The sequence below is a fragment of the Crocodylus siamensis genome, chromosome 3 (assembly GCF_052110815.1).
Source record: "Crocodylus siamensis isolate JL-2025a chromosome 3, ASM5211081v1, whole genome shotgun sequence".
Classification (NCBI taxonomy): Eukaryota; Metazoa; Chordata; order Crocodylia; family Crocodylidae; genus Crocodylus; species Crocodylus siamensis.
Genome location: NC_143397.1, coordinates 224,047,429 through 224,072,141, shown reverse-complemented (window position 1 = coordinate 224,072,141; position 24,713 = coordinate 224,047,429). Strand labels below are relative to the sequence as shown.

The following is a 24,713-nucleotide window of genomic DNA, read 5'->3' as shown; positions in this document are numbered from 1 at the left end:
TTTTCTTCATGTTATCTTTTAGAAGATGGTGTGTCTTATCTAGGGGAAAGTTATATGCAATAAAATATGGTATTTCTTTTTTCTTTCATTTTTTTCTTTTTAAGTCTAGTTGTTCCAAGTCAGTTTTCTTACAGAACAAAGTTTCACAATGTTTCCTAGCCCTTCCTTATGGGTTTCTGCACTTCATTTTATAAAACCATTCTAAACTAGCAATGTTTTACTCCCAAATCTATTTTTGCCTGAAAAAAATGCAGACTGCATGAGTAATTCAGTGAGGACATATAACTGCTGTTTGTGTTGTAACAAAATAGATAGCTTGGTATAGCATCATAAGACTATGATTTGAAAGAGAATTTTGAGAAAACAGTTTATTGATTGACACCTCTGAGAGTTGACAAAACTGGCCAATAATTACTGTTTTATGGCTGTTGCCAGTAGGATTTTCTGCCAGTTTTTTTTGTGGCAAAGAAGTATAACTCAGACAAATCTGGAGGCTTACAGTTTTAGGAAACATATTGATTCAAAAAAAACCTTTGTACTGGTTGCTTTGAGTAAAGACCACCAAGCACCACTATGAGCTGCAGGCAAGGATGTGGTGGGTAATTCAAGGCTAGTGTTTGAATCCATAACTTTTTTCCTGGTAACCGCAGGAGTCTTCTCAGGGCACCAGACTTTGAATGGAGGAAAAGCAGTAATAGTCAGAAAGATTCTGTATTATCTCCTACCTTCATTCGCTCAATTGGGACTCTTCCATCTTTTTTTTGTGTGTGTGTGGTGTTGTTGGTAGTAGTTCATCTTAACTGTACACAACCTCATTTTTCCTTCCAGTTTGGCTTCATGCCATCTTCTTCCCTTACAAGTGGTCAGATTTTTTTAAAAATTACTGTATCCTTCAAACTTTTTATTCTTTTCCTATTTCAGCACTTCATTCTGATTAGAGCCTCCCAAAATGTGTTTTTAAACTACATGGAAGTACCTACAGCATTGTCATGTGACAATAATGGTAGAAGAAAAGGAAATATATGAGTAAAGCAGTGGGAGCAATGATAGGTCCAAGTCTTGTTTAGTTTGTATAGCTGCAAAACACAAACCTTCCCTCTCATCCACATTTGCTATTGTCTTGCTGGATTGCACCTTCTATGGGGCCCTTAATCAGTTGCTGGAAACGTCTTAATGATCGTGCAAATGCAATAAAAATATGGTGGCAGCAGGGGTTAACTTTTTATGTGCAAATTTTTCTTTGCAGACTCTACAACAGAGAGCCTAAAAGTAAAAATGAGAGAGAGAAATAGGAAATTATTTCCTTGTTTTTCATAATCTAAATACAGGTATTATAGTTTCTTGCTAGATATAACTTTAGACTATTAATTGAAATAAGGCATTGTTTTATCAGTTTATCATTGTTTTACACATTCTTACAATAAGTCTTCCTAACTTAGCACTGCTTTCTTTTATATTTCAGCTGCATTTATATGCCCTCTAGATGGCACACAGTTATTCATGGGTTTTCCAGTCTTGATTAATCCACCATTTTGTTATCTATGATAGATAAATTTATTTATTTTTATTAACTGTGTCCTAGCTAGCACTTGTAATTGTCTTAGATTTCAAAGACTGTACTTCATGGAGATGAATGTAAATAGCCGTTTACATTTCACTTGTCTACACTGCAGCATTAGGAAGACATCACATGATGGCAGTCTCTTTGAAAACTGGAGTTCCAAATTCAGGCAAAGGTATCTAATTAAAATTATGATTTTTAAGTTTCCCATCAGAATTAACTTTGGTAAGGAAAGTGACTTGCTCTTCTCTCATACCGCTTCTAGTGGTTGAATGTATCGCTGCCTTGTTCATCAAATCATACATGTCATAATTGTTTCTTTAATTCTTTAGTGATTTTAATTTTCTTTTGCAGGACATGCCAATGGGAATTGCTTATAATCTGTGCAAATAAGAAAAAGCTTAGACTTTGCTCACAGTTTCTAAACAACAGAAAATTGCCTTAAGCACTGTAAAACAGTTAGACAATATACAACTGTAAAATAGTTAGGCTTTTGCTATGACTGCTTCTGTTTATTAGTATAATCTTTTCTTTTGATCCTTCTGTATGTGTATCTAGTTCCCAACTTCTTAAACTGACATTGTTTTTCAAGACAAGGGCTGTCTCATTTGCACAGTGCCTACCACAAGGGGCAGGGGTTATGAAGGTGCTCTTGCAAAAAAAAAAAAAGATAATTCTAAGGTTTTTTTATTTTAGGATTTGGGAACTTTGCTCATCTAACGATAAGACTGACTTCTGAGCTTATGGTAGTGTCTAAGAGTATTAAAGATACTATTATTAGATTAACTTATGGCTGTGCATTTTACAAGTAAACTTGATTTAGAAGAACATGTTCTTTTCTCTCATTTTAACAATAAATATCTACATTGTTGGCCTGATTCCCCAGCCCAGAACACACTATATCCAGAATGTGTTCTAGCCCTTCAAGGCACTTTTTAATGGTTGAACCCACATCTTTAGCAACCCCCAAAATAACAGTTCAGCATAAATCTAATACCTACCTTTTCCCCTGACCCTGAGGCTTTCTTGCTAAAGTATTTCTGCTTTTGGCAGTGCCTTCCTAGTCCCATAGAGCATTAGTTTGTTCTCTTCCTCAGACTGAGCTCTTTCAGATTTGGTAGGATTCAGGTTAGGTAGCCCAGCTCCTTCCTAACAGATGTGATTGGACTTAGTATCTGGAATAATTATCTTTTCTTAAAAGGGTTCTGCCATAAATCAGAGTTCTCTTTCATTTGGTCCTTAACAGGACAGATAACTCCATTTGCTTCTGTAAAAGCCCATCCAACCAAATGCATCAAAACTGCTACTCTGGCAGGTCAATGCGAGTTATCTCCTAGCTTGCAAGACGTAGTCTACAAATCTACTGCCAACCAGTTAGTTATTTTTTTAAAAATCCAAAAAACTCTACTGTGTAAAGTTACTCTCTGAAGCTACTTATTTTTATTCTTTTTCAAGAAGGATGGAACCCCCTCCTCACCCCCGTGTACACCCCATCCTGTGCATTAGATTTTACGGAGTATTTATGTTATGTTATTGATGTTGTCTTTGTTCTCTTCCTTCAGCCTTTCGTTGTCTTGTCCATCTGCCCCTCCTTCGTATAACTTTTGTAAAGTTTGTAAGCTTCTTTTGGGTAAGGGGAGTGGTCTCTGTCTGAATCAAGGGTCTTAGGATGTCTAAATAATTAACCCATAGAAGGTCTGCAAGATTTGTGTCGGAATTGGAAAATTTGATCTGATACATAATTTCTGCATGCTGGATAATTTTAAAGTCTGTATGAGGACTGATCTTGGGTTTTGTCATCTCCCACAAACGTTCAGCCTGGGTTACAGGACTTCTTGTGTCAGCAAGCGCACTACTTTATCTTTAGACTAGTGACAACAGCCATGGTCAGTTCCTCAATCCTTCACATCTTGTTACCTACATTCTTATACTACATTCTTATTGCTGACAAGTGCAAGTGTCTTCCATGGGAGGAGAATCTTGTAATGCTTTGTCTTAAACTACTGTCAGGAGCACTGTTAAGTGGTTATTAGTATGGCTCGCTGATACCATTCTTGTGAAAGAAAGGATAGTGCTTTATGGAATATACTTGTTTTGATTACACATCCTTAAAGGAGATGGTTTAAGGTGCTGATCCAAATGGTAACTTGACCTGTTTTACTCTTTAGGAACTTTGTGCAGAAAAGAAGGTGGAATCTAAGTGTAGTTTTAAATTTACCAAAGAGTCTACCAAAAATGAAGGAAATCTTGCAATCTTTTTTAAAGAGTAATGTTGGCTGGTAACTATTACTGCGTAATTTTCTTAGGATGGTAGTACCCAGAGGTTCCTGTTAGGATAAGTGAACTTGTGCTGGGCACTGCACAGGTATAGCGAAGAGTCCCTAGGTCAGAAGGCTTTCAGTAGTTCCTGAAACTCAGAAAGGACCTTTGTAGTAATCTAGTCTTACATGATGTATAATGCAGGCCATAGGATTTCTCAGAGTTGATTACTGCTTGAAGCAGAGTACATTTTGGAGGAAAAGATCATTTTGTTTTAAACATTTGTAGTGATGAAGAATCTATTGCAGCCCTTCCTAAGTTGTTCCTGTGGTTAATTATCCTCATTGTTTTTTCCCTTCTTTTTTCATTTTTTGTAAGAGTATATTGTTTTTAGTCCGACTCTTGAAAGTTGAAATTAGGTAGGCCATCCACCAGACAAAAGCTGTTATCTTTGTCTGCTAGATAAACTAAAAGTAGCCTACTAGTGAGGGCACTCCCCTGGCAGGCAGCAGAACTGGGTTCCAGTCCTGTCTTCCAGAATTATTTTTGTTTTTAACCAATGACCTTTTAATGCAGGAGTGTCAAAGGTATGACCTGTGATGATGGGGCTCTGTTCACGGGTCAGACGGACTCTGGCATGCTGCATGCAACAGATCACCACACTAGACTTATGAGCCTGATTCAGGCCATTTCTGGTTTGTGGTTTTCATGCAGCACATGTGGGGCTGGACCAGTGCTGCACATAGCATGCATGGAGCCAATCTGCAGGCTGCTTGGCCTATGGACTGACGCCAGGCTACTCATCTGGCCCCTGGGACTGAGTGTCTTTGACATCCCTTGTTCAATCCAAAGCACACGCATCCTGGCAGCAGTGGTGCTCCCCTTTCTGCAACCCATTTTCTTGGGTTATAATAGCCATGTACAGGCATTTACATTTCTGCTGGGAGAATTGCTGCTGTCCTAGTAGAAATGGCAGGCAAACAAGTGTCCGTTCAATTACTGCCGCAGGAAATATGGAAATATTTTTCCCTTCAGGAGAAAAATCTTCCAGGTTGACACCTGGAAGATCTCCCTTGTGAGAGAAATTCATTGGCAAGAGTGAAGGCTTGTGTGTTCCTCAGTCCAGTCTGGAAGGGGAGTAGTGAGACAACTGTTCCCCAGCTATTCCCCAGACTTGGCTTTACCGGATTTGAGGAAGGGGCTGGGGGTTTTGCCTGGACTAGTCCTGGAGGGAATGAGACCAGCAAGGCAAAGCCCTCTAACCACTATTCAGACCAGGGTTCCTAGTCTGAGGATCAGGCAGGGAGGTTTGACAGGTTGCTTCCTCTGCTCTAGGCAACCAGGAGCAGATCATAGAAGCAGCTGGTCCTTGCTCCCTTCCTTCTCATACCAGGGTCCCCTCATTGCTTACTCCGTGAGTAACATTTATAGTCCACAGAGCCAGAGATTGCTGCGGGGAGAGCTCTCCCCACCCCATTCCTGATCCCACAGGCTTTAAATTACTGTGTGCATTGCCCAGCTGGGCATCAACAGGATGATTTAAAAGCTGGGGGCTGTCTCTTGGCAACGTGCCCCTTTCCCAGGCCAGAGAGAGGACAGGCTATCAAGTAATGTGTTCCCTGTCACCAGTGGCCCTGGGAGCAGCCTCTTACTGCCTTTTTTTGGCTGGAGAGCTGACCTCTAGCCAGGGGCTGGAATGTATGTATGCTTCTGCTCTGAGGCTGTTTTTCTTTTGGTAAGAATTTAAGACATGTTCGATTGGCAGAAATAAATGCCTGTCTGTGGCCATTGTTTTGTACATGGAACCGTTCAGTATTTCACTACTCCTACAATCTTTGAATCGCCTATGAACTCTGTCAGTTATTGTTTTCTTGCACATATTCAGCGTCAAAAAATTTAGAATGCCATAAGCCAAGGATAAGTCCCCATGAGCCCTTTTTAGAATTGTATATCCTTTGGTAGTGATTCCTATTTTTTGCCATCTAATGTATGCTGAATTGATTTTGACTATAGTGGTTTCTTTAGGGAAAAAAAAGTTCTGCAGTATCAAATCAGGTGCCCTTTAGAAGTTTGTTACATTCAATGTTATTGCATTTAACAACCAAATTTATCTAATTAAAATATCAAATTAGTGTGGCAGCGTCCAGCTTCAATACATTTATGTTGATTGGCATCAATGCTTTTAATGTAGTCTTATATTGTGCATGTCATTATTTTACCTGTGATTGTCGGTCTGATAGACCTGTATTTAGCTGGATTGTCCTGTTTAACCTTTTGAAATACTGGCACAAACTTCAGTTGTCTTCCTCGTGTCCCTAATGTTCAGGTTTGTTAAAAATCAACACTAATGGTCCAGGGAACTCCTTGTCTAGTTCTTGAAAATTTTGATGCAAGTTATTGTGGCAGGCCAGTTACCCCAGTGAAAGCAGGTTGGGATGCCTTAACCCCTAGCCCTCACAACCAGATGGATTACTCCTTTGTAGGGTCTGGAAGGTGGACCCCAAAGAGAGTGTGGGGCCATAGATTCACACCTGTCTGTACATCCCCTGACTGGTTGATGCTGGGGCCAGGACCAGAAGGGTAAAAGAGCCAGGGGCCCACCATGAGGAACGCTGAAGGGCTGTGCTCCTGGGGTTCCGACTGGCCTGGAGGTGGGCCAGGGCCAGTAGAGCCGAAGGTCCCGGGGGGACCACGCCCATAAAGGGGAAGCACTTCAAGGAGCTATGCTGCCCAGGATGAAGGCAGAATAGGCCGCCGGAAGAGAAGAATCCAGGTGGGGTTCAAGTAGTAAGATTCTGGGGCCCAGCAAGGGGCCGGTGATTGTGAGAACTATGCATAGCATTTGCAAGGCTTGGCCTGTGGTGTAGGGGAGAAAAGGAGCTGCAGATAGCACCCCAGCATTGGGGCAAGAAATGGGCAACCTCCTGCTTAATTTTCATTAATTAATTACCAACAAGGTATGGAGGGTGAGAAGGTGGGCGGGTCACAGTGAAGTTGGCTTGGAGTAGGCCCCCCTGTTACAGTCATCTTTACTTGCTGATTTAAACATGTCTGGCTTTAATAGCTTCTCTTTTCTATTCCAGCAGTAATTCAGAAGGATGTTAAAGTTTTATAATCATAATTGCATCATCTGGTCTTCTAGAAAGAAAAATTTAGCATAGGCTTGGCAAGGACACGTTGGGTCACTGAAACTCGTTTCCCTGGTGTTGCCTTTTCTGCTGTATTAGTGATATTTTTTTTTTTCTTGGTTCTAGCTACTAACGTGTTGGGATTCTTTTTGTCCTTTTACATATGTGAGTGGAAGTGCTTTAAATAGTGGAGTGGGGAGATGTCTGCCTGCATGAACTGGGACTTTTGGGATCCTCCTTATTTCATCAAGCTTGTATGAGTTTTCATGGGAACAGAATTTTAGGCCTTGCTTCAATGCATAGAAGTTCAAGAGAAGGGATTAGCTACCTTTCAGGCTGGTTTGGGTCAGGGCATGGTGGACAGGCACTGGGACCCAGCAGCCACAGGCTTTCTCGGCCGTTGCCCAGGAAAATGTCTACTGCTCCTGCTTTTCTCCCACAGTGGCAGGAGAGCACCTACTAGGGCTGTGCGAAACGGCTGTGTTTCAGTTTGGTTTCGGATTCGGTGGTTTTGGAGGACAGTGACTTATTTTGGTGTTTCGGATCGCTGTCCCGTTTTGTTTCGGCGATTTGGCTCTGCCAAATCTCCTTCAAATCTCTTTTGAACAGGCTTCAAGCTTCACATGGCTCTACTGCCCTATGGGGCAGGGTTTTCAGCTAGGGGCTGCAGGGCCTCAGTGGGGAGCAGGGAGCAGTGGTGGCGAGGAGACTCCCTGTGCAGATTCCTGCTCCCTGTGGATGCAGGTTGCGTGGCTGGGAAGTGCTGGTCCCTGCCATGCGATCTGGCTCTGCAAGGAGCAGAGGTCCAGGGCTGCGTGGGACAGGTAATGGTGGGGAGGAAACCCCAGCACAGATCTTTGCTTCCTGCGGAGCCAGAGACCAACACTGCCCTGCTCCATGACCTGACTCCACAGGGAGCAGAGATCTGCACTGGGGTCTCCTTGCCGCTGCTGCCTGCCCTGTGCAGCCACAGGTTGCCAGGGCAGGCAGTGACAGTGAGGAGACCCCCAGTGCTGATCTCTGCTTCCTGCAGAGCTGAGTCCTGTGGCAGAGACTAGCAGGCTTGCTTGTCACTCTGTGCTGCTTCCCTGGCCTGCGACCCAGCATGACAGGGATTAGAGATCCGCACGGGGGTCTCCTTGCCTGCGCAGGGGGCAGCGGCCCTCCCCCCAGATGAGCCACCCACAGCCCTGTCCTGCTACATGCTGGGGCCCTGCAGCCCCCGGCCCCAAGCACTGCCTGGCTGGGCAGTAGAGCTGTTTGAAGCTTGCTGCCTGTTCAAAACAGATTTGGAGGAGATTTGGCTGAAACAAAACAGGACGGTGATCTGAAACACCAGAAACAAATTATCATCATCCTCCGAAACAGAAGCGAAACACAGCTGTTTCGCGCAGCCCTGTCAGTTTCCACTCCCTTGCTAAGTCTCTGTGTAACGTCCTCAGGAAATAGTCTTAGGGCTACCATTCCCATACCGAGAGAATGCTCTCCTGACTACACGTAGGGCCCTAAAGCTCTCCTGACTACACATAGGGCCCTAAAAACTCCAATCCACCACTCCAGTACTTTTACACCCAGCATGAAATGGGTGAAACGAGTGAAGTCAGTCTCCTCTCCCATGGTTCATGCAGCTGAGCATAAATTCAGGTTTATGCACTCCCAACAGCATGCCCCTATGTTAATAGGAGATGAACATAAAAATGAAGGGTAAAATAAAGAGTCTAAATAGCTCAGGGTGGCCAGCGGTGAGGAGACCCCCGGCACGGATCTCTGCTCCCTGTGGAGCTGAGTTGCATGGCAGGGCAGCAGTGTATAGCTGTTTCCCTGCAAGTCTGGCTCTGAAACACTGAAATTTTCTGAAACGTTTCCAAAACGATGCTTCATTTCATTTTGGAGATATTTCTGAGCCTTCTGTTTCAATTCGGATTCGGTGTTTCGGGTGCCGAAACAGCCCCAAACACTTCCAAAACGAAACGGCTATTGAAATTTTTTGCATGCCCCTCAGAAGTGGTTGTGAAGTCTGTGTTGAGGGTGGGTGCTGTTTGTGCTATGCTAGGGCATTTGAGGCAGCCCAGGGAGGCTGATTTAACTTGGACATGCCTTCAGTTCAGTATTACAAAAGTGCTTTTTCATGTTCAACACAGCGTTGCAGCAGGATCCAAAAGTGACTGAAGCTGTATTAGCCCTTTCTGCCAATTTCAGGTTCTAATGGTAGCAGAATTACAATAGCCAACTCCCCTGCTCCAGATTGGAGTATGTATGTCTAAACCATCCCATTACTTGCTTAACTTGTTCTTAAAAACTTCCAGTATGAGTTTGCCTCAAGTGTAACCAGATGCGAATCCTTTTATGGAACTTCTGAATGTTACAGCTGGGGCTCCAGCATCACTTGCTGACTGAAACTGCCACCTGATTCCAGTTCTCTGAGCTGTTGAATTTAGTTTAAAATACCTGCACTTAACAATATGCAGTGTTTTACTTCTTTGCTTGGTGTTTCTGTTTCATTTGAGTGAACTTACTATGGGGTCATCAGAAGCTAGATGAGTTGACCCATTTAAATATGTAGGTTTAAAAGCTGCACAAATAAAAAAATTCAAATCTTACTTGAAAAAAAAGTTCTGTTCATGTAAGTTCATAAATTATTAATTCAGCTATATAAAATATGGGTGTTTGTCTTCATAATTTTTCATGCAAGATATATGTAATAGTATTTGCTATTTTCATTATATTCCCATCTGCTGAATATTTCAATTTATTTTTTAGCTCTTCTAGAAATTGTTGATTTTCAGCAACAAATATGTGAACAAGAGGTTTTTGGGAAGAAGGTGGTATATAAATTCTAACTATACTTAAAATAAGTTCTCAGCTGCAGAGCACTTTTTCTCTTTTGTGTGGTTTTTGTTTTTGGTAGTTTTTCGGGGGGGTTTTTGTTTGTGTTTCTCCTCTTGTAAATCGTCTTTTCTAAGCAGGCAAATATAGAATCTGAGAGTGTGAGATTTCTTTGGCTTTTCAGTCTTGGGCTGTTGCACAGAATGTGTAGGAAGACAAGCATGCTGATCCTAATGTCTGAGCTTTATGCTTCACTAAAATGATTAAGCATTTATTTTCTAAAATCTCAGAGCAGTGGGGAATCCATGCTTTTAATGCATTGGAGGGAAACTCAGATTACCTTTCTGGCCAGTTCATTAGATTATGTAGGTTCTGTTTATGATATGATGGTAGTATCTGGATAACATTGAAGAGTATGATTGGAAGGTAGAAAATTCCCTTTGGCAATTCAGCATGTCAAGCAATCATTTGTTGAGATCTGTCAGGTCTTAATTTTTGGATGCTCAAATTAGATCCCTCACATGCCTTTATTCATTCTAATAAGATGAATGAGAACCAGGTATAAAACAGAATGTTACCTTTATGAATTTCAACATGAGGGAGTGTGGTACAAGGTTTTTTTTAGAAGCTTTAAACTATTTTAAAATGGCTTTTTTAGATATTTCTGTAAAGCAAATACTGGTTTTTATTTTGAAATGGAATTGGTAGGGCATCTCTTACTATGTTAACTGTTCAAATGAGTTAAAATTGACACGACATAGGCCTAACTGGTTTTACATCAATAGAGGCACATTCTGCTGATAAATTTCTCTGGAAGTATAAATATGTTCACAGGAATATATTTTTGATTAATTATCATCTATTTGAAATATTTGACTGTCAGTGGTGAGAAAAACATCAATGTATGCACGTTTCCTAATTTATGTAATCTTAAAGTTAGGAAACTCAGACACATGCATGCCTTTTTCCTTTGCCTCAGCCAGATTTTTCCATGCTTTCTCTGGCAAATCACCTGGCCATACAAGTTTCTAATTCTGCTTAGTCTTGGTAAACTTGTGGGTATTCCAACATGGCACTGAGCGCTTTTAATTAGCCCACATGAAGTGTCAGCATAGTTGGACCTTTAAATCCTTCACAAACATCATGGCCACTTGCTGTAAGAGTAAATTAGGGGTCAGCAGCCTATAGCCCACAAACTCACATACCAGCAGCATTTTGGTGACGGGTTGCATGCATGTTGGGGTCATTGTCTATGAAGGTGGGAGAGAAGTGGTGGCAGCGGCGGCTGGGTTAGAATCTCTGATCTGCTTTGGACAGAGCTCCATTATTTTGGTCTCCTGCTCTGAAAAGGTTACTGACCCCTTGTGTAAATGATAGTGGTAAGTTGTCCTTGTCTTCATGGACTGTCAGTAGAGGGAGTTGAGATTCAGACCTTGTTATTTGGCTTTGCGAGTTTACTGACTGCAGAGGACTGATGGAATTGCAGATGCTGCATGCTCTCTTCCTTGAAATGGAACATGAGGCTCTTCTGTCCCTGGAGTTGACCCCCTTCTACTCTGTCCTCTTCAACTTGTCTAGAATCTTCCCAGCACCTGCGTCTTTATTCCAGTCCTAGTCCCATCCTCCTTGCCATCCTAATTTCCTTCTTCATCTGGGCCTGTTTTTTTCCCCCGCCTGTCCTGCTTGCTTGTCTGATCTGCCCTACATCTTCAGTGGCTACTCTTTGCCTAATCAGGCTAATTTTTCCCCACTCTAGCTCCTTGTGGAAGCTCTTTCCTTGTCCCCCATTAATTCCTAGTTAGTTAGTTTCTGGCCAGTCTTAGATTCCCTTTGTCCTCCCACCTAGTTTTTCTGATCTCAGTTTTCCCCCTGCCAGCTGGGTCCTGTTTTCTTCAGTAGCTTCCAGGAAGATTGCCAGATTCTGTGTCCCAGCTCCAGAGCATGGGGTTTCTAGAGCATTCCCAATAAATTTTTTATTTTGTTCATGAGAAAAGCTGTATGCTTTTCCTTATTATTTTGGAAATGGCTGAAACTTTTTGGCTCTAAATTCCTAAAATGTTTAATTGAGGGGAACACCTCTCATGGAAAATGATTAGTTTAGTGGCATTTTATAAGCAACTGAAAAAAGAATCTAATGGGAAGTGTTGGGCAGACTTAATAATAGGTGGCGATGCTTTCTCATTTTTCTTCCCCTTCCCCCCATAATTAAGCTATAATCAATTATGCTTATCTAAAAGCTTGTAAAGAGTTATATTACTTTAAACTGTCCTTATTTTAAATTAAAACATATGTAGTATCTTTTCTTTGAAATGTGTGTGTTATGAGGCTGTGTAAGTAGGTAGAATTCAGGTTATGGACAGAATCCATCCTCTGAATTTTCTACCTTTTCTTCCAATAAAATCTTAGCATTAATGGACATTAATTTCTTGTGTATCACTTAAGATTTTCTTTCTGCTTGAAATCTATTTCCTTGAGAGTTTAGGGTTGAGATGTGGTGGTTCTGGTGTGAATCAGAAGTTCTTGATTAATTATAAAATAAAATAAAACTCATGTGTTTCTTGTTGTGAAGGTATTTTACTTTTGGGAGGAATCTGTGAACTCTCAGTTTAGGAGAGGATTAATTTTAAAGTGTGATGGCATTAAGTTTCTACCAGAAACTTTTCATTAGTGGATAGAATATATGTGCTCATTTCCAATATTTTCCTTATTGTTGTGCTTTGAGCTGATTGGATGCATCTACATGAGACATTTACTGCAGTTGCCTAATTAGCTCTCCAGTAAATGACTTGACGTCTACATGTGCGGCCCTGTTAGACTGCAGGAAACTAAGTCTGCCACAGCTTAGTGCTTCTAAATACAAGTATTACCTAGCTGCAAAGTTTGTCTTTTTGTTGTTGTTTTTTTTCTTTTTGTGCACAACAGCGCGTGTGTAGACTCTGACCTGGCTGGGTGGGGTAAGAGGGTACTTTGGTATGGGGGCTGTTTGCTGTCTAGCCCCTCACTGAAGTACCTGTGTCCCCCAGCCAGCGCCTCTGCAGCACGTTCAAATGCGGCACCTTGGAACAATAAACTCCAACACGATATGTGTCGGAGTTTATTGTTGTGTATTAATATTCATGTATAGATGTGCCCGGTATCTGCTGTTGTGATATTAGAAGAAACATGGCTGATTTTCAAATATTTTGCATTTTCCTTTTTGTTAGTGCTAGTAAAGTGATTTCAACAAGAAACTATCATGATTTTAAATTTTGCAGTATTTGAAAGTTAGCAGTAGTCCTCCCCCCCAGTAATGTCAGTCTGTGTAACCTCTGATGTAAATCTGCATGCTGACTCTTGCTTTGTTACAGACTAGTCATTGGATCCAACTGCAAAGCCTTGGGCTTCTGAGGGTGGAAACTCCTTCATAAGATTTTGCAAGTTCTCTGTAAAGTAGTTTTATGTAAGACCTCTTTTTGTCTGCAGCTTGGAAGTATTTCTTAAACTGAATTAATATTCAATTGCTGTGAATGCAGTATTAAGTAAGATGGGAAACTTTTTAATCTCATTTGACATTATATGCAGCAGTTAAGCAAATGCCACTTTTTTTGTTTTGTTTCTGTGTGACATGAGCAGCACAGCAGTCATTTAAATGTAGGCTTTCCATTCTGTAGGTATTACCGTACTCCCACTTACCAAGAAGAATGTCATTGAAAAGCTTCTTAGGCTTTCTGCAAATTGCATTAATCGGAACATTTCAGAAATGAAACTTTGGGGATATTTAACTTGCAAGATATACAATGTCCTTACATCTGCTTCTCATATGGTCTTAGGTGCTTTATGCTTATTTCACTCAAGGGTTTCATTCAGTATTATGTAACATTGGTTCCTCTGTAGGTGTGTGTCTTCTATGCAAACAGTTTAATTGGTTTGTTTGCTATGCTTTTCTTTTGAAAATTGCCTCTGCAGATTCATCCCGTATGAATATGCATGATGCTGGCCCATGGGGAAGCAGTTATGCCTGGGAAATAGAACTGTATGAATGCTCACTTGCAGATCTAGAAGCTTGGTTCAGCACTTAAGACTGTAGCTCCAACCATTGTTCACTTCCTTTCTTGTAGTTAGTTGTTTTGATTATGTAATTTGAGTCCTTCATGTTCTTGCATTTGACCTGATGCAAAGGTTATTATAAATTAGACAGCTTCTCATATTGAATTATTTTCTCTAGACTTACATCATTCTGTTAGACACAGTCAAGGTGAAGCTGTGGCCTTTTACAGAACTACTCTGTGATCTTGTTCATGTTCAGGATTGCAGTTTGTTTAGTAACTTCAGATTCTCCATTTTTAGATACTGCTCTATTTGTGAAAATTGAGGTGAGCTGGGTAAAAACACCTTGTCTCTAAGAAAACAAAAATGTTGGTGTCTTGAGTATCCCTGATCTCTTGAGGAGAATGTTGCTTGCCAAAACATACCATGTTCCTCCCACACATTTGTTTCATAAAGACATTTACATTTTTAATCTGGTACTATCCTCATAGAGTTAGTCTTCCTTGGCTTTGGCACCAAAAATTCCTGCTAGTTCTAGGAGACGTGTGGAGCCAAATGACATCAACCCCAAGACTTTGGATCCTCTTGGTTTGAAGTTTCTAGCTGCTTAAAGTCAGAGGAGAGTGTTTGTGAGAGGGAGAGAACATGTCTAACTCCTCTCTGAATTCTCCACCTGTGTAAATTGGGGGGGGGGTGCTCAACCTCTGGTCCATGGGTCAGCTGTGGCCCGTGGAGCCTTGTGGTCTATTGGGCTCCCACTGGGTTGGGAAATTTCCTCATGGAGGAGCAAGGGTCATTAATATGGCCACCCTCTCCCACATCAAATTCCCAAATGCCACGCCCCACATGGCTGGTTGTAGCTAGGCTAGTCCCCTTTCCCCTGAGGGGGTTGTGCCCCTTTCCTTTGCTTCTGGATTGAGGCTGGGTCATTCCCCTTCTCCTTTCTGTCATGGTTGGGGCTAAGCCATGCCCTCTTCCTCGTCTCTCCCCCCTGCCCCATGGGTCTTGGTTGGGACCAGATCATACCCCCTCCCTTGTGGGGTTGGGTTGAGGCTGGGCTTTTCCCCACACCTGTTTGCATAGCTGGATGGTACTCTCCATGCCCACCCTGGCTGCTGGATCAGGGCCACTAGTCAGATCCAGTCTGTGGACAAACAGGGCACTGCCCACTGTGGGGAGGGGGGTGGAGAAAGAGGTTGAGTGCCACTGGTCTAAATGGTGATGTAGGTATTAGGGGTGCACCAATAAAGATTTTGGGGGGGCTGATACCAGTGGCTGATTATTAACAAGCCTTATTAGCCGATATCAGCCAATATGCAGCATGGCAGCTTGGAGAGCAGCATGGTTGGTAAGTCTGTTGAGGGATAAGGGGCAGGGGAGGGAAGATGCATGGGGGGCAGATCGAGGTCCACATAGTGAGGGAGGAGAGGGGCTGGGGCTGGTGTTGGTGTTGCCCAGCTGGGCCAGGACATGGTTAAGATTCAAGGGGACCATGGGGAGAGCGATTTGATGGTGGGGGGTCTACTACAGACCCCCCAACCAAGGGGAGGAGCTGGACCGGGAATTTTCAGGCCAGCTTGCAGTGTCACTTACGGCAAGGGATGTAGTTGTCATGGGTGACTTAAATTACCCAGACATCTGCTGGGAGGAACGGTCACCCAGGACGGTTCCAGGAGGTTCCTAACTGAGATACAGGACCTCCACTTAATCCAGGAGGTGCACGGTCCCACCAAAGGAAACACCCTGTTGGACCTGATCCTGGCCACAGGTGATGACCTGGTAAGGGGCCTCCAGGTCCTTGACCACCTGGGTGATAGTGATCATCACTTGCTGGAATTCACCATCCAGCGCAGGGTGTCAGGGGCCTGCAGCAAGACAGTAGCCGTAGACTTTAGGAGGGCCAACTTCAATGAGTTGAGGAGACTAGTGGGTGAGGCGCTGGGGTCCTTGTGGGCAGGGGAACTCAGTGTCCAGGATGAGTGGTCGTTCCTTAAGGAAATGATACTCAGGGCCCAAGGGGAGTCCATCCCAACAAGAAGCAAGGGGGGCAAGGGTGCCCGAAAGCTCCCCTGGCTCACCAAGGTCATCTGGGAATGCCTACTTACCAAGAAGGCGGTGTACACCCAGTGGAAGGGGGGTTCTATCTCCAAAGAGGAGTATAACTCCTCTGCTCGGGCCTGTAGGGGGGCTGTCAGGAAAGCTAAGGCGGACATAGAGCTAGGACTAGCGTCCAAGATCAAGGATAATAAAAAGTCCTTTTTCAAATACATAGGGAGGATGAAGAAGGCACCGGGTAATGTGGGGCCCCTGCAATGTACGCTGGGTAATCTGGTGGTTGCGCCAGAGGAGAAAGTGGAACTCTTCAACCAATTCTTCACCTCTGTTTTCTTGTGCAGGGACTGGAACTTCACTGCTGTGACAGCAGACGGACTTGAGGGGAATGCCTCCAGACCTCGGGCTGGGGAGGACCGGGTTAGAGAGCTTCTGGAGGGGCTGGATGTGTTCAAGTCAGCTGGTTCAGATGCTCTCCACCCCAGGGTGTTGAGGGAGCTAGCTGGGGTTATTGCAGGGCCCTTGGCACGGCTTTACGAGCGCTCGTGGTGCTCGGGCCAGGTGCTGGATGACTGGAAGATAGCTAACATGGTCCCCATCTTCAAAAAAGGGAAGAGAGAGGACCTGGGCAACTATAGGCCTGTCAGTCTTACCTCAATCCTAGGGAAACTCTTTGAGAAGATCCTCAAGGAGCACATTTGCGATGGGCTGGCTTCGGGGATGATGCTCAAGGGCAACCAGCACAGTTTCATTAGGGGCAGGTCATGTCAGACCAACCTGATTTGCCTTTTATGATCAGGTCACAGAGGCAATTGATGCAGGTGTCGCTGTGGATGTAGCCTTTCTGTACTTCAGCAAGGCCTTTGACACCGTCTCCACCCCATCCTCGTTAAAAAACTAAGGTGACTGTGGCATTGATGCCTACACAGTCAAATGGATTGCAGATTAGCTCAAGGGTCATACTCAGAGGGTGGTGGTGGATGGGTCATATTCAACCTGGGGGGAAGTGGGCAGCGGAGTCCCCCAGGGCTCGGTCCTTGGGCCTGTGCTGTTCAATTTCTTTATTGGCGATTTGGACGACGGGGTGAAATGCAACCTGTTTAAATTTGCTGATGGTACCAAAATTTGGGGTGAGGTGAGCACGCTAGTAGGGAGGGAAAAACTGCAGCAAGACTTAGATAGGTTACAGGGGTGGGCTAGCAAAAACAGGATGAGTTTCAATACTGACAAGTGCAGAGTGCTGCACTTAGGCAGTAGAAACCAGCAGCACACTTATAGAATGGGAAACTCCCTTCTTGAGAGCACGGAAGCAGAAAGGGATCTTGGAGTCATTATTGACTCCAAGATGAACATGGGCCGACAATGCGAGGTCACGGTTGGCAGGGCTAACCAGACCTTGTCATGCATCCACAGGCGCATCTCAAGTAGAGCCAGGGAGGTGATCCTCCCCCTCTTTGCGATGCTGGTCAGGCCACAGCTGGAGTACTGCGTCCAGTTCTGTGCGCCCCATTTCAGGAGGGATGAGGACAACATTGAAAGGATCCAGAGGAGGGCCACCCGCGTGATCTGGGGACAACAGGGCAGACCCTACATTGAAAGACTGCGAGACCTAAACCTGTTCAGCCTTCTCAAGAGAAAGCTATGGGGGGACCTGGTGACTGTCTATAAACTCACTAGGGGGGACCAGAAGGGTTTGGGGGAGACACTGTTTCCCCAGCGCCCCCTGGCATGACAAGGAACAATGGACACAAAGTATTAGAGAGTAGATTTAGATTAGACATCTGCAAGAACTACTTCACAGATAGGGCGGCTAGGATCTGGAACCAGCTTCCTGGGGAAGTGGTGCTGGCTCCTACCCTGGGGATCTTTAAGAAGAGGCTTGATGCCTACCTGGCTGGAGTCATTTGAGTCCAGTCTTTTCTCCTGCCCAGGCAGGGGGTCAGACTTGAAGATCTACAAGGTCCCTTCCGACCCGACTTCTTCTATGATTCTATGGGGCAGAGCCATGAGTGGCTTGTCTGGGGGGTGGTGGGCTCCTGCTGCTGTGCCCACCCCCAGGGCAGGCATGGGGGCCATGTGCCCCTTGAATCTGTGCATGGGGTGAGGGTAGACTGCCACTGGAGTTGGAGGTGGTGCCAGGTTCTTCCTGGCTGGGGGACTGGACAAGGGCTGTAATCGGGGTGGATGGTGGCTCTGGGTGTGGGGGCTACTGTAGCTCTGCTTCCAGCACTACCACCCTGAGTATAGCCCTGGCCCCTCTGCCGGGAAGAGCCTGACACCTCCCCTGGCCCCAGCCTGCAGTGGCAGCTTGCCCTCACCCTGTGCACAGATGGGGGAGGCATGTGACCCTCATGCCTCCCCTGGGGGGATGTGCAGCAACAGCAGTCTTCCCCCCTCCCCCCCCCCCCCCCACCTGCCTCCATGATCCTACCCTACCCAGCTCTAGACCTTTCTTCACTGCAGGGACCTTGATCTTCTTTGCTTCCCCCCACCCCAAGCAAGCTTACCAGCTGGATGCTGCTCTCCAGGTTGCCAGGCTGGCTGCACTCATGCTGTGGCTGGGCGCATCCATGTGGCATTTATCTGCAACATCATCAGCCACACCAGCCAAGAAAGCCGATTGCCAATAATGTCAATTTTCCTGTTGTTGCTGATGTGATATGGAGTGATATATCGATACACCTCTAGTAGGGACCTCAGTCTTTGTAGTCTGAAACTAGTCTCTTCAGATGTAGAGGGGATTGAGGTTGTTGTAGTAATCCTTTTGATGACTTTTTGTTCTTAGGCATCATTTTTCTTTCCTTGCTTCCTGTTTGAAAACTTGCATTCTCTTTTTTTTTTTTTCCTTTTCCATGATCCCACACACTTAAACATCCTGAGAAGTGTTAACTCACCCTTCTGTTAAGGGGGCCTGTCTGCAGTTTGATTGTGGGTACATAGCTGTTCTTTATGATAACTACCCATTGCTCTCCTCCATTGCCCTGTATGTGTCAGCTAGGAAAGTTTTGAGAGCAAGATTGGAGGAATGCCCCTTCATTTTAAGCCACCAAAAAAGTGAGAGATGAGAGCATAGATCCTGCTCCTAGATACCATAGCAATAGGTGGCCATATATAAAAACAACTAAAAGTAGTTTTGAGCCTGATTCCTATACAATTGCTGTCTTGACATGTAATATTTGTATCAGTTTTTAATGCATTGTGGTGAGTCATTTTCATAACGAAACTTCATTGCCTACTGATGTAATGTCCTGGCAGTTGAGTAATGCAGTGTTCATCTTGTGCTCTGATACTTAATTTGACTGAAGAACCAGACAACTGTTTACAGTTCACTTTTGCTGTTATATTGAATTCAAATCATTATAAATGATGTTACAGAACAAACACCGCTTAAGTAAACTTTACATATAAGAGAGGATATTTTTCATACAGTAGCTTCTTTTCTTTTCCTTCCCCTTCTTAGGTTAAGGGAAGTTTCAGAGAAGCTGAACAAATACAATTTAAACAGGTAAGACACACTGGACATTGCTGTAAAACCATCCAGAAAAAGAAATGTATTTTTTCTGGCAGTGATGAGGAGCCAGTATATTGCATTGTAGGTATGAATTTTTAATACTAATATTAACTTTCTCAGAAATGAACCTACCTGTGTTTTCCTCGCTTTGAGGCAGGAAGTGCTAGCCACTGTTATTAAGTACCCACTTCATAAAATGTCTTGAATTTGAAGTAGAGGCCCCATTGTTTATTGTTGACTGAAATAAAGTAATATTCCTCTATCACCATCTTAGGCTTTGTTCTGCAGTTTCTGTATTTACTAACTGAAAATACATCTTAGTTGCTTCAACTAATGTACATTTTTAGTTATTCTTGAATATTTTATATCAGTAACCATCATTGCACATTGCTCCTTCCATATGCCACTTGTTTTTTAATTTATTTTTTCAAATTTTAAAAGTTTAAAAAATGTTATACATGCTCATTTTTTGTTTTCAGCCATCCCCCTTTGAATGTATTGGAACAGGCTACTATTAAACAGTGTGTGGTGGGACCAAATCATGCTGCATTTCTTCTTGAGGTAAATTACTCAACAATCTGTTCAGATAATTTTTTTAAACTGTGTGTTTCAAACTTGTTAACATTGATTGATGAACATTCTTCAACTAAAGACCTGACTTTTCTCTAATTTTGTCTTTCATTTCAATTTTGGACACTTGGCTTTCTTGTTTTAAATGTAGGATGGTAGAGTCTGCAGGATTGGTTTTTCAGTTCAGCCAGACAGACTGGAATTGGGTAAACCCGATAATAATGATGGGTAAGATATATTTTTTTTTTCATTTTATATTAAGCATATATTTTAACTGGATAAATCTGGGTTTTTAAAATAGGTTTGTCTCTGAAATCCATCTTCAAAATTGAAAAAAAGACTCCTAGTGAAAGGGTAGGGATTGTTTTAGGTGTTCTTAGTGCTTGTCGTAATGTAGTCAAACAGTTCAATTTATTCTTGTGTTGAAAGAAATTATGATAAAAACGATGTGGAATCTCTTTAACATAACCAAATGAACATCCTGAAAGGAACTGGCTTAAATGCTTAAGCCCCATATTGCATCTACTCTGACAGTGGTCCCAAATGGAAGGACTTAACTTTCTAGATCTTCATAATCTTCAGCCCAGGTAAGTCCTTGTTGATAGGACTACTATCAAAATAGCTCATTTCTGGGCTTAAAACAATTCTGTGTTTAATATAAAAATTGCAAGCTGTTGGCTTAGGTTTACAGGCACTTGACAGTTACAATCTATACATAGACTTGACATTTAGTGCAGAGGCTACCTCAGATGAGTAATTAGAGTAATACATATTTGCAATTATGCAGTTAAAATTGCTGACATGAATAAGATTTGTTAGGTGTGCTTTCCATTTTTCAGCATACATCTTACTATCTTGCAGTTAGATTAGTTTGTAATATTCCCCAAGGGTGTTGCTTAAGCTGGTATGTTACCAGTCTAAGTCCCTGAGAATTTAGACCTGGGATTCCAGGTTTTGTTCTTAACCCATTTGGGATTGTTTTGTGACTGATTTACCATCTTTTACTTTCAGTTCAAAGTTGAGCAGTGGCTCAGGGGCAGGAAGGACATCCAGGCCAGGCAGGACTAGTGACTCCCCATGGTTTCTGTCTGGTTCTGAAACTCTGGGCAGACTGGCAGGCAACACCCTTGGGTAAGTTTTGATAGGACTGAGGCTGCAATCTGTTTGTACCATATTTGAGTATGTGTGCATACACATATATAAATTGTATACAATATGTTTGAAAAACGTATAAATGCAGCAATTTGTTTAGCTAGGGCACAACAAAAAGTATTGGTTGATTAAAGCAATGGATTTACAAGCAACCAACCAGAGCCTAGGATTTGGAGATATTTTGTGTTCATAACTTAACCACTTCAAAGCATAAAAACAAAACATACATGTTTCAGCTGTTTGTCCTTTTAAAAAAAAAATTCCAATTTTGAATTTTGACAAGTACCTTTTTAGAGGGACACTGTCAATTTAAACACCGCTCATTCGCTGGAAAACCAAGGGTTCTAGTATTGAAGTTTAATTTTAAAAGGAAAGAGATTACAGGGTTGTATATTTGGTAGCTTTCTGTGCGTAGTCAGTTTTATTGGTTTATTTCATATAATCCATTGGTAGGTTTTCTGTTAGTCTGATTCTTTTCTTTTATGCAATAAGAAGGAAGAAACATTTAAATTATAGGGAATTGTGTCTGCAAATCCATGGGAATTGGAAAGAGGACTTGGAGGTGTATTACATAAAATGAGTTATAATTTTAGGGGCTGAGGTGGCACGAGTCCAAAGTTGACAGCCCAGAAGCTGCAAGTTTGAGGCCATAACAGAAGTGCTTAGGGTGCAGCCCTGTCGCATTCTAGCAAATCTGCAAATATTGTTAAGTACCTTGTCATAAGGGCATGAAAAAGGAAAGGAAGTTCTAATTCTTTTATAGTTGAACACATTTCAAATTGATGGTGTCCCTTTAACACAAGTTAGATGCATATATCCATGTGCATTAGTCATCACTGTTTAATTGCAGTGGTCTCTGCATTGCATACTTCAGTAAGGCATGTTGAACAGTGCTACATGTTTTTATTGACTATATCAGTGAAGATTATGAAATTCTGTGCTGTTTGAGTGTGGAAATTTGCAGCATGGCTGAACAGAGAAGAGGCATTTGCTTTTATCCAAAGTGTCAAAGTGGTATTTGTCCCTTATGCTGAAGAAAAAACTAATTTGTAGACAATGTTATATGTGATAGTGACAGATTTACATTGCTGTAATTTTTTTTTTCTGGGGTTGGTTTTAAACCAATCTGGGCAAGCATGTAAAAACTTAGTATTGAAACAATTCCCTTCAAGTTTGTCATGCAGGTTCTGGCTCGGATCACAGGAGATCTGGACTCTGTTTTTATATTGTATTTTATTATGCACAGTCAGTGTGCTTGATGCTGTAAAAATTAGAGAAACGTGATGCTCTAAGGCAGGCATTGGAAATGTTTTTGGGCCTAGTGCCAAAAACCCCCACAGCCTGCACTTGGGAAGATGTTGCTGTGCCAGGGGTAGACAGCGGGGGAGCCGTGAGGGATCCACGTTCCCAAGGCAAGGGCTTTTTGTGGCAGCACAGCCCTGGCCACGTTCCTGCTGTGCGCCCGTAGGCATGTGTGTAGCCACTGGCAGCTATGGAGCCAGGCTGGGGCTCTGGACCTCAGTGCAGCTGTCTGTAGCTTGCCCACCACCTGCTGTGAGCAGCCTGGGCTTTGTGGTGATGGCAGCTGCTGCTGCTTCTCTTCCTCTTAGACCATCCCCTTGTTGCCTTGGCCAGGGCTGGCTGGAGTGGGTGTCCGTGGCTCCCCATCAGCCTTTTGCTGACCCACAGCTCTGTTTCATAGTTTCATAGTAGCTAGAGTTGGAAGGGACCTAGGTAGATCATCTAGTCCGACCCCCTGCCTTGGCAGGAAAGAGCACCGGGGTCAGATGACCCCGGCAAGGTGCTCATCTAACTTCCTTTTAAAAATCCCCAGGCTAGGAGCCTGCACCACTTCCCCTGGAAGCCGGTTCCAGGCCCTAGCCGCCCTGACTGTGAAGTAGCGCCTCCTAATATCTAATCTAAACCTACCCTCCGCCAGCTTGTGACCGTTATTCCTGGTCACTCCTGGCAGCGCACGGGGGAACAGGGACTCCCCCAATACCTGCTGATCCCCCCTGACCAGTTTGTAGCAGGCCACAAGGTCCCCCCTTAACCTTCTCTTGTGGAGGCTAAACAGGTTCAGGTCCCGTAGCCTCTCCTCATAAGGCCTGCCCTGCTGACCCCTGATCATACGAGTGGCCCTCCTCTGGACTCTCTCCATATCGTCCACGTCCCTCTTGAAGTGTGGCACCCAGAACTGGACGCAGTACTCCAGCTGCGGCCTGACCAGTGCCGCATAGAGGGGGAGGATCACCTCCCTGGACCTGCTCGAGATGCATCTGTGGATGCATGACAGGGTATGGTTGGCCTTCTTGACTGCCTCCCCACAGCTGCATAACACATCCGCTGCTCTCACCACTTGTTCTGGGCACTCAGCTCTGAGCACACAGCTCCCCTTCATGAGCTAGTGAGGAGGTGGGAGGTTCATTTATCTCAGGTGGTGGCGGGGAGAATAGCCTGTCCCAGGACTGAGTAGGTTGGGATCTGTCTATTCTGGGTCAGCTGAAGATGACTATTAGCCCCTGCCCATCCTCCCTCATCCCTATCTTCCCTCTGCCAGACAGAGGCTCTTGGAAAATCAGAGGTAACTGATTAAAAAGGAATCAGCAAATGATTAATTTGCCATGAGAGGCAGAAAGAGAGCCCATGGCTCCTTAAGAGGGAAGTGCAGCACAGCACTGGAGAGATTCTGGGCTTCTGTGTCTCCAGTAGTTGCTCTCAGGACAGGCTGCTGAAGACTCAGGAAAGGCTGTTGGCAGGCTGGGGTTGTGCTGCCTCAGGCCCCTTTCCCACCATGTGCTCTGAGGTACACGTGCAGCTGCCATTGGCCCCAGAGCTTGGCTGGGGCTCTGGACTCTGCTGCCTGCCACTGAGCCCACGCTACTCTTAGCAGGGCTTGCAGCCTCCCTGCCACCTGCTGCAAGCAACCTGAAGCCCAGGCTGGCTGTGGCTTTCCAAGCAAAATGGCCTTATGTGCCATGCCCTGGCACGTGTGCCAGGGGTTGCTGACACCTGCTCTAAGGATCTTCAAATGGTTTCCTATCTGACTTCAGAACTGAAAAATCGAAGTATACCAAACTAGTATAGTGAGAGTAGATGGTTGCTGCTGTGCTTGAAAGGGCTTAGTTATAGTCTGGTTTTGAAAACTTCTGATTCTGGAGCATCCAAACCAGAAATGCTGTTGCTGTCCCTGTTCCTTCCAAATCCATACCATCCTCATGGCAAACTAATTTACATGGAATATTAGTATATTTTGAGAATTACTGTATTTGTGTTTCACTAGCAATGGGAGAAGCAGGTTAACAATTTGGACGGTATTTGCCTGTTTTTTAAATTCAAGGTAGTCTCTATCTTGGTGTAAAGGCATGCATGCATTTTAAGGTGAAAAACCATTTTGTTTATATAGAATTGTATGGGAAAACTAGAGAAGGTGAATTGTGTAAGGGTGGCTTTTATGTCATGATTTGTTTGAAGTTCATGGTGTTTCACAAAAAACATTTCTAAAGCAGTAAGGACTGATGCTTAGGTATTGCAGGGAAAATGAATATGGCTCATACAAGGAAAGAACATTTTAAATCACTTGTTGGTACACTGGATGACATGCACAAAGAACATTGAGATTCAGTGA

The 24,713-nt window shown here is 43.6% G+C and overlaps 1 protein-coding gene across 10 annotated transcripts in view; it reads left to right on the top strand.

Annotated features, from left to right (window-relative positions):
• The window catches only part of UBR5 (ubiquitin protein ligase E3 component n-recognin 5), a 143,829-nt gene that overhangs the window by 9,509 nt on the left and 109,607 nt on the right, over positions 1–24,713 (top strand). For 6 of the 10 annotated variants that reach the window (XM_090040463.1, XM_090040462.1, XM_090040455.1 and 3 more), the window contains exons 2-6: positions 1,674–1,736; positions 19,313–19,357; positions 19,843–19,924; positions 20,085–20,161; positions 20,945–21,064. In XM_090040463.1, the coding sequence (XP_089896589.1) occupies positions 1,674–1,736; positions 19,313–19,357; positions 19,843–19,924; positions 20,085–20,161; positions 20,945–21,064 (387 nt within the window). The remainder of the gene's footprint in view (positions 1–1,673; positions 1,737–19,312; positions 19,358–19,842; positions 19,925–20,084; positions 20,162–20,944; positions 21,065–24,713) is intronic. The other 4 variants (XM_090040461.1, XM_090040458.1, XM_090040457.1 and 1 more) reach the window with 2 other exon arrangements.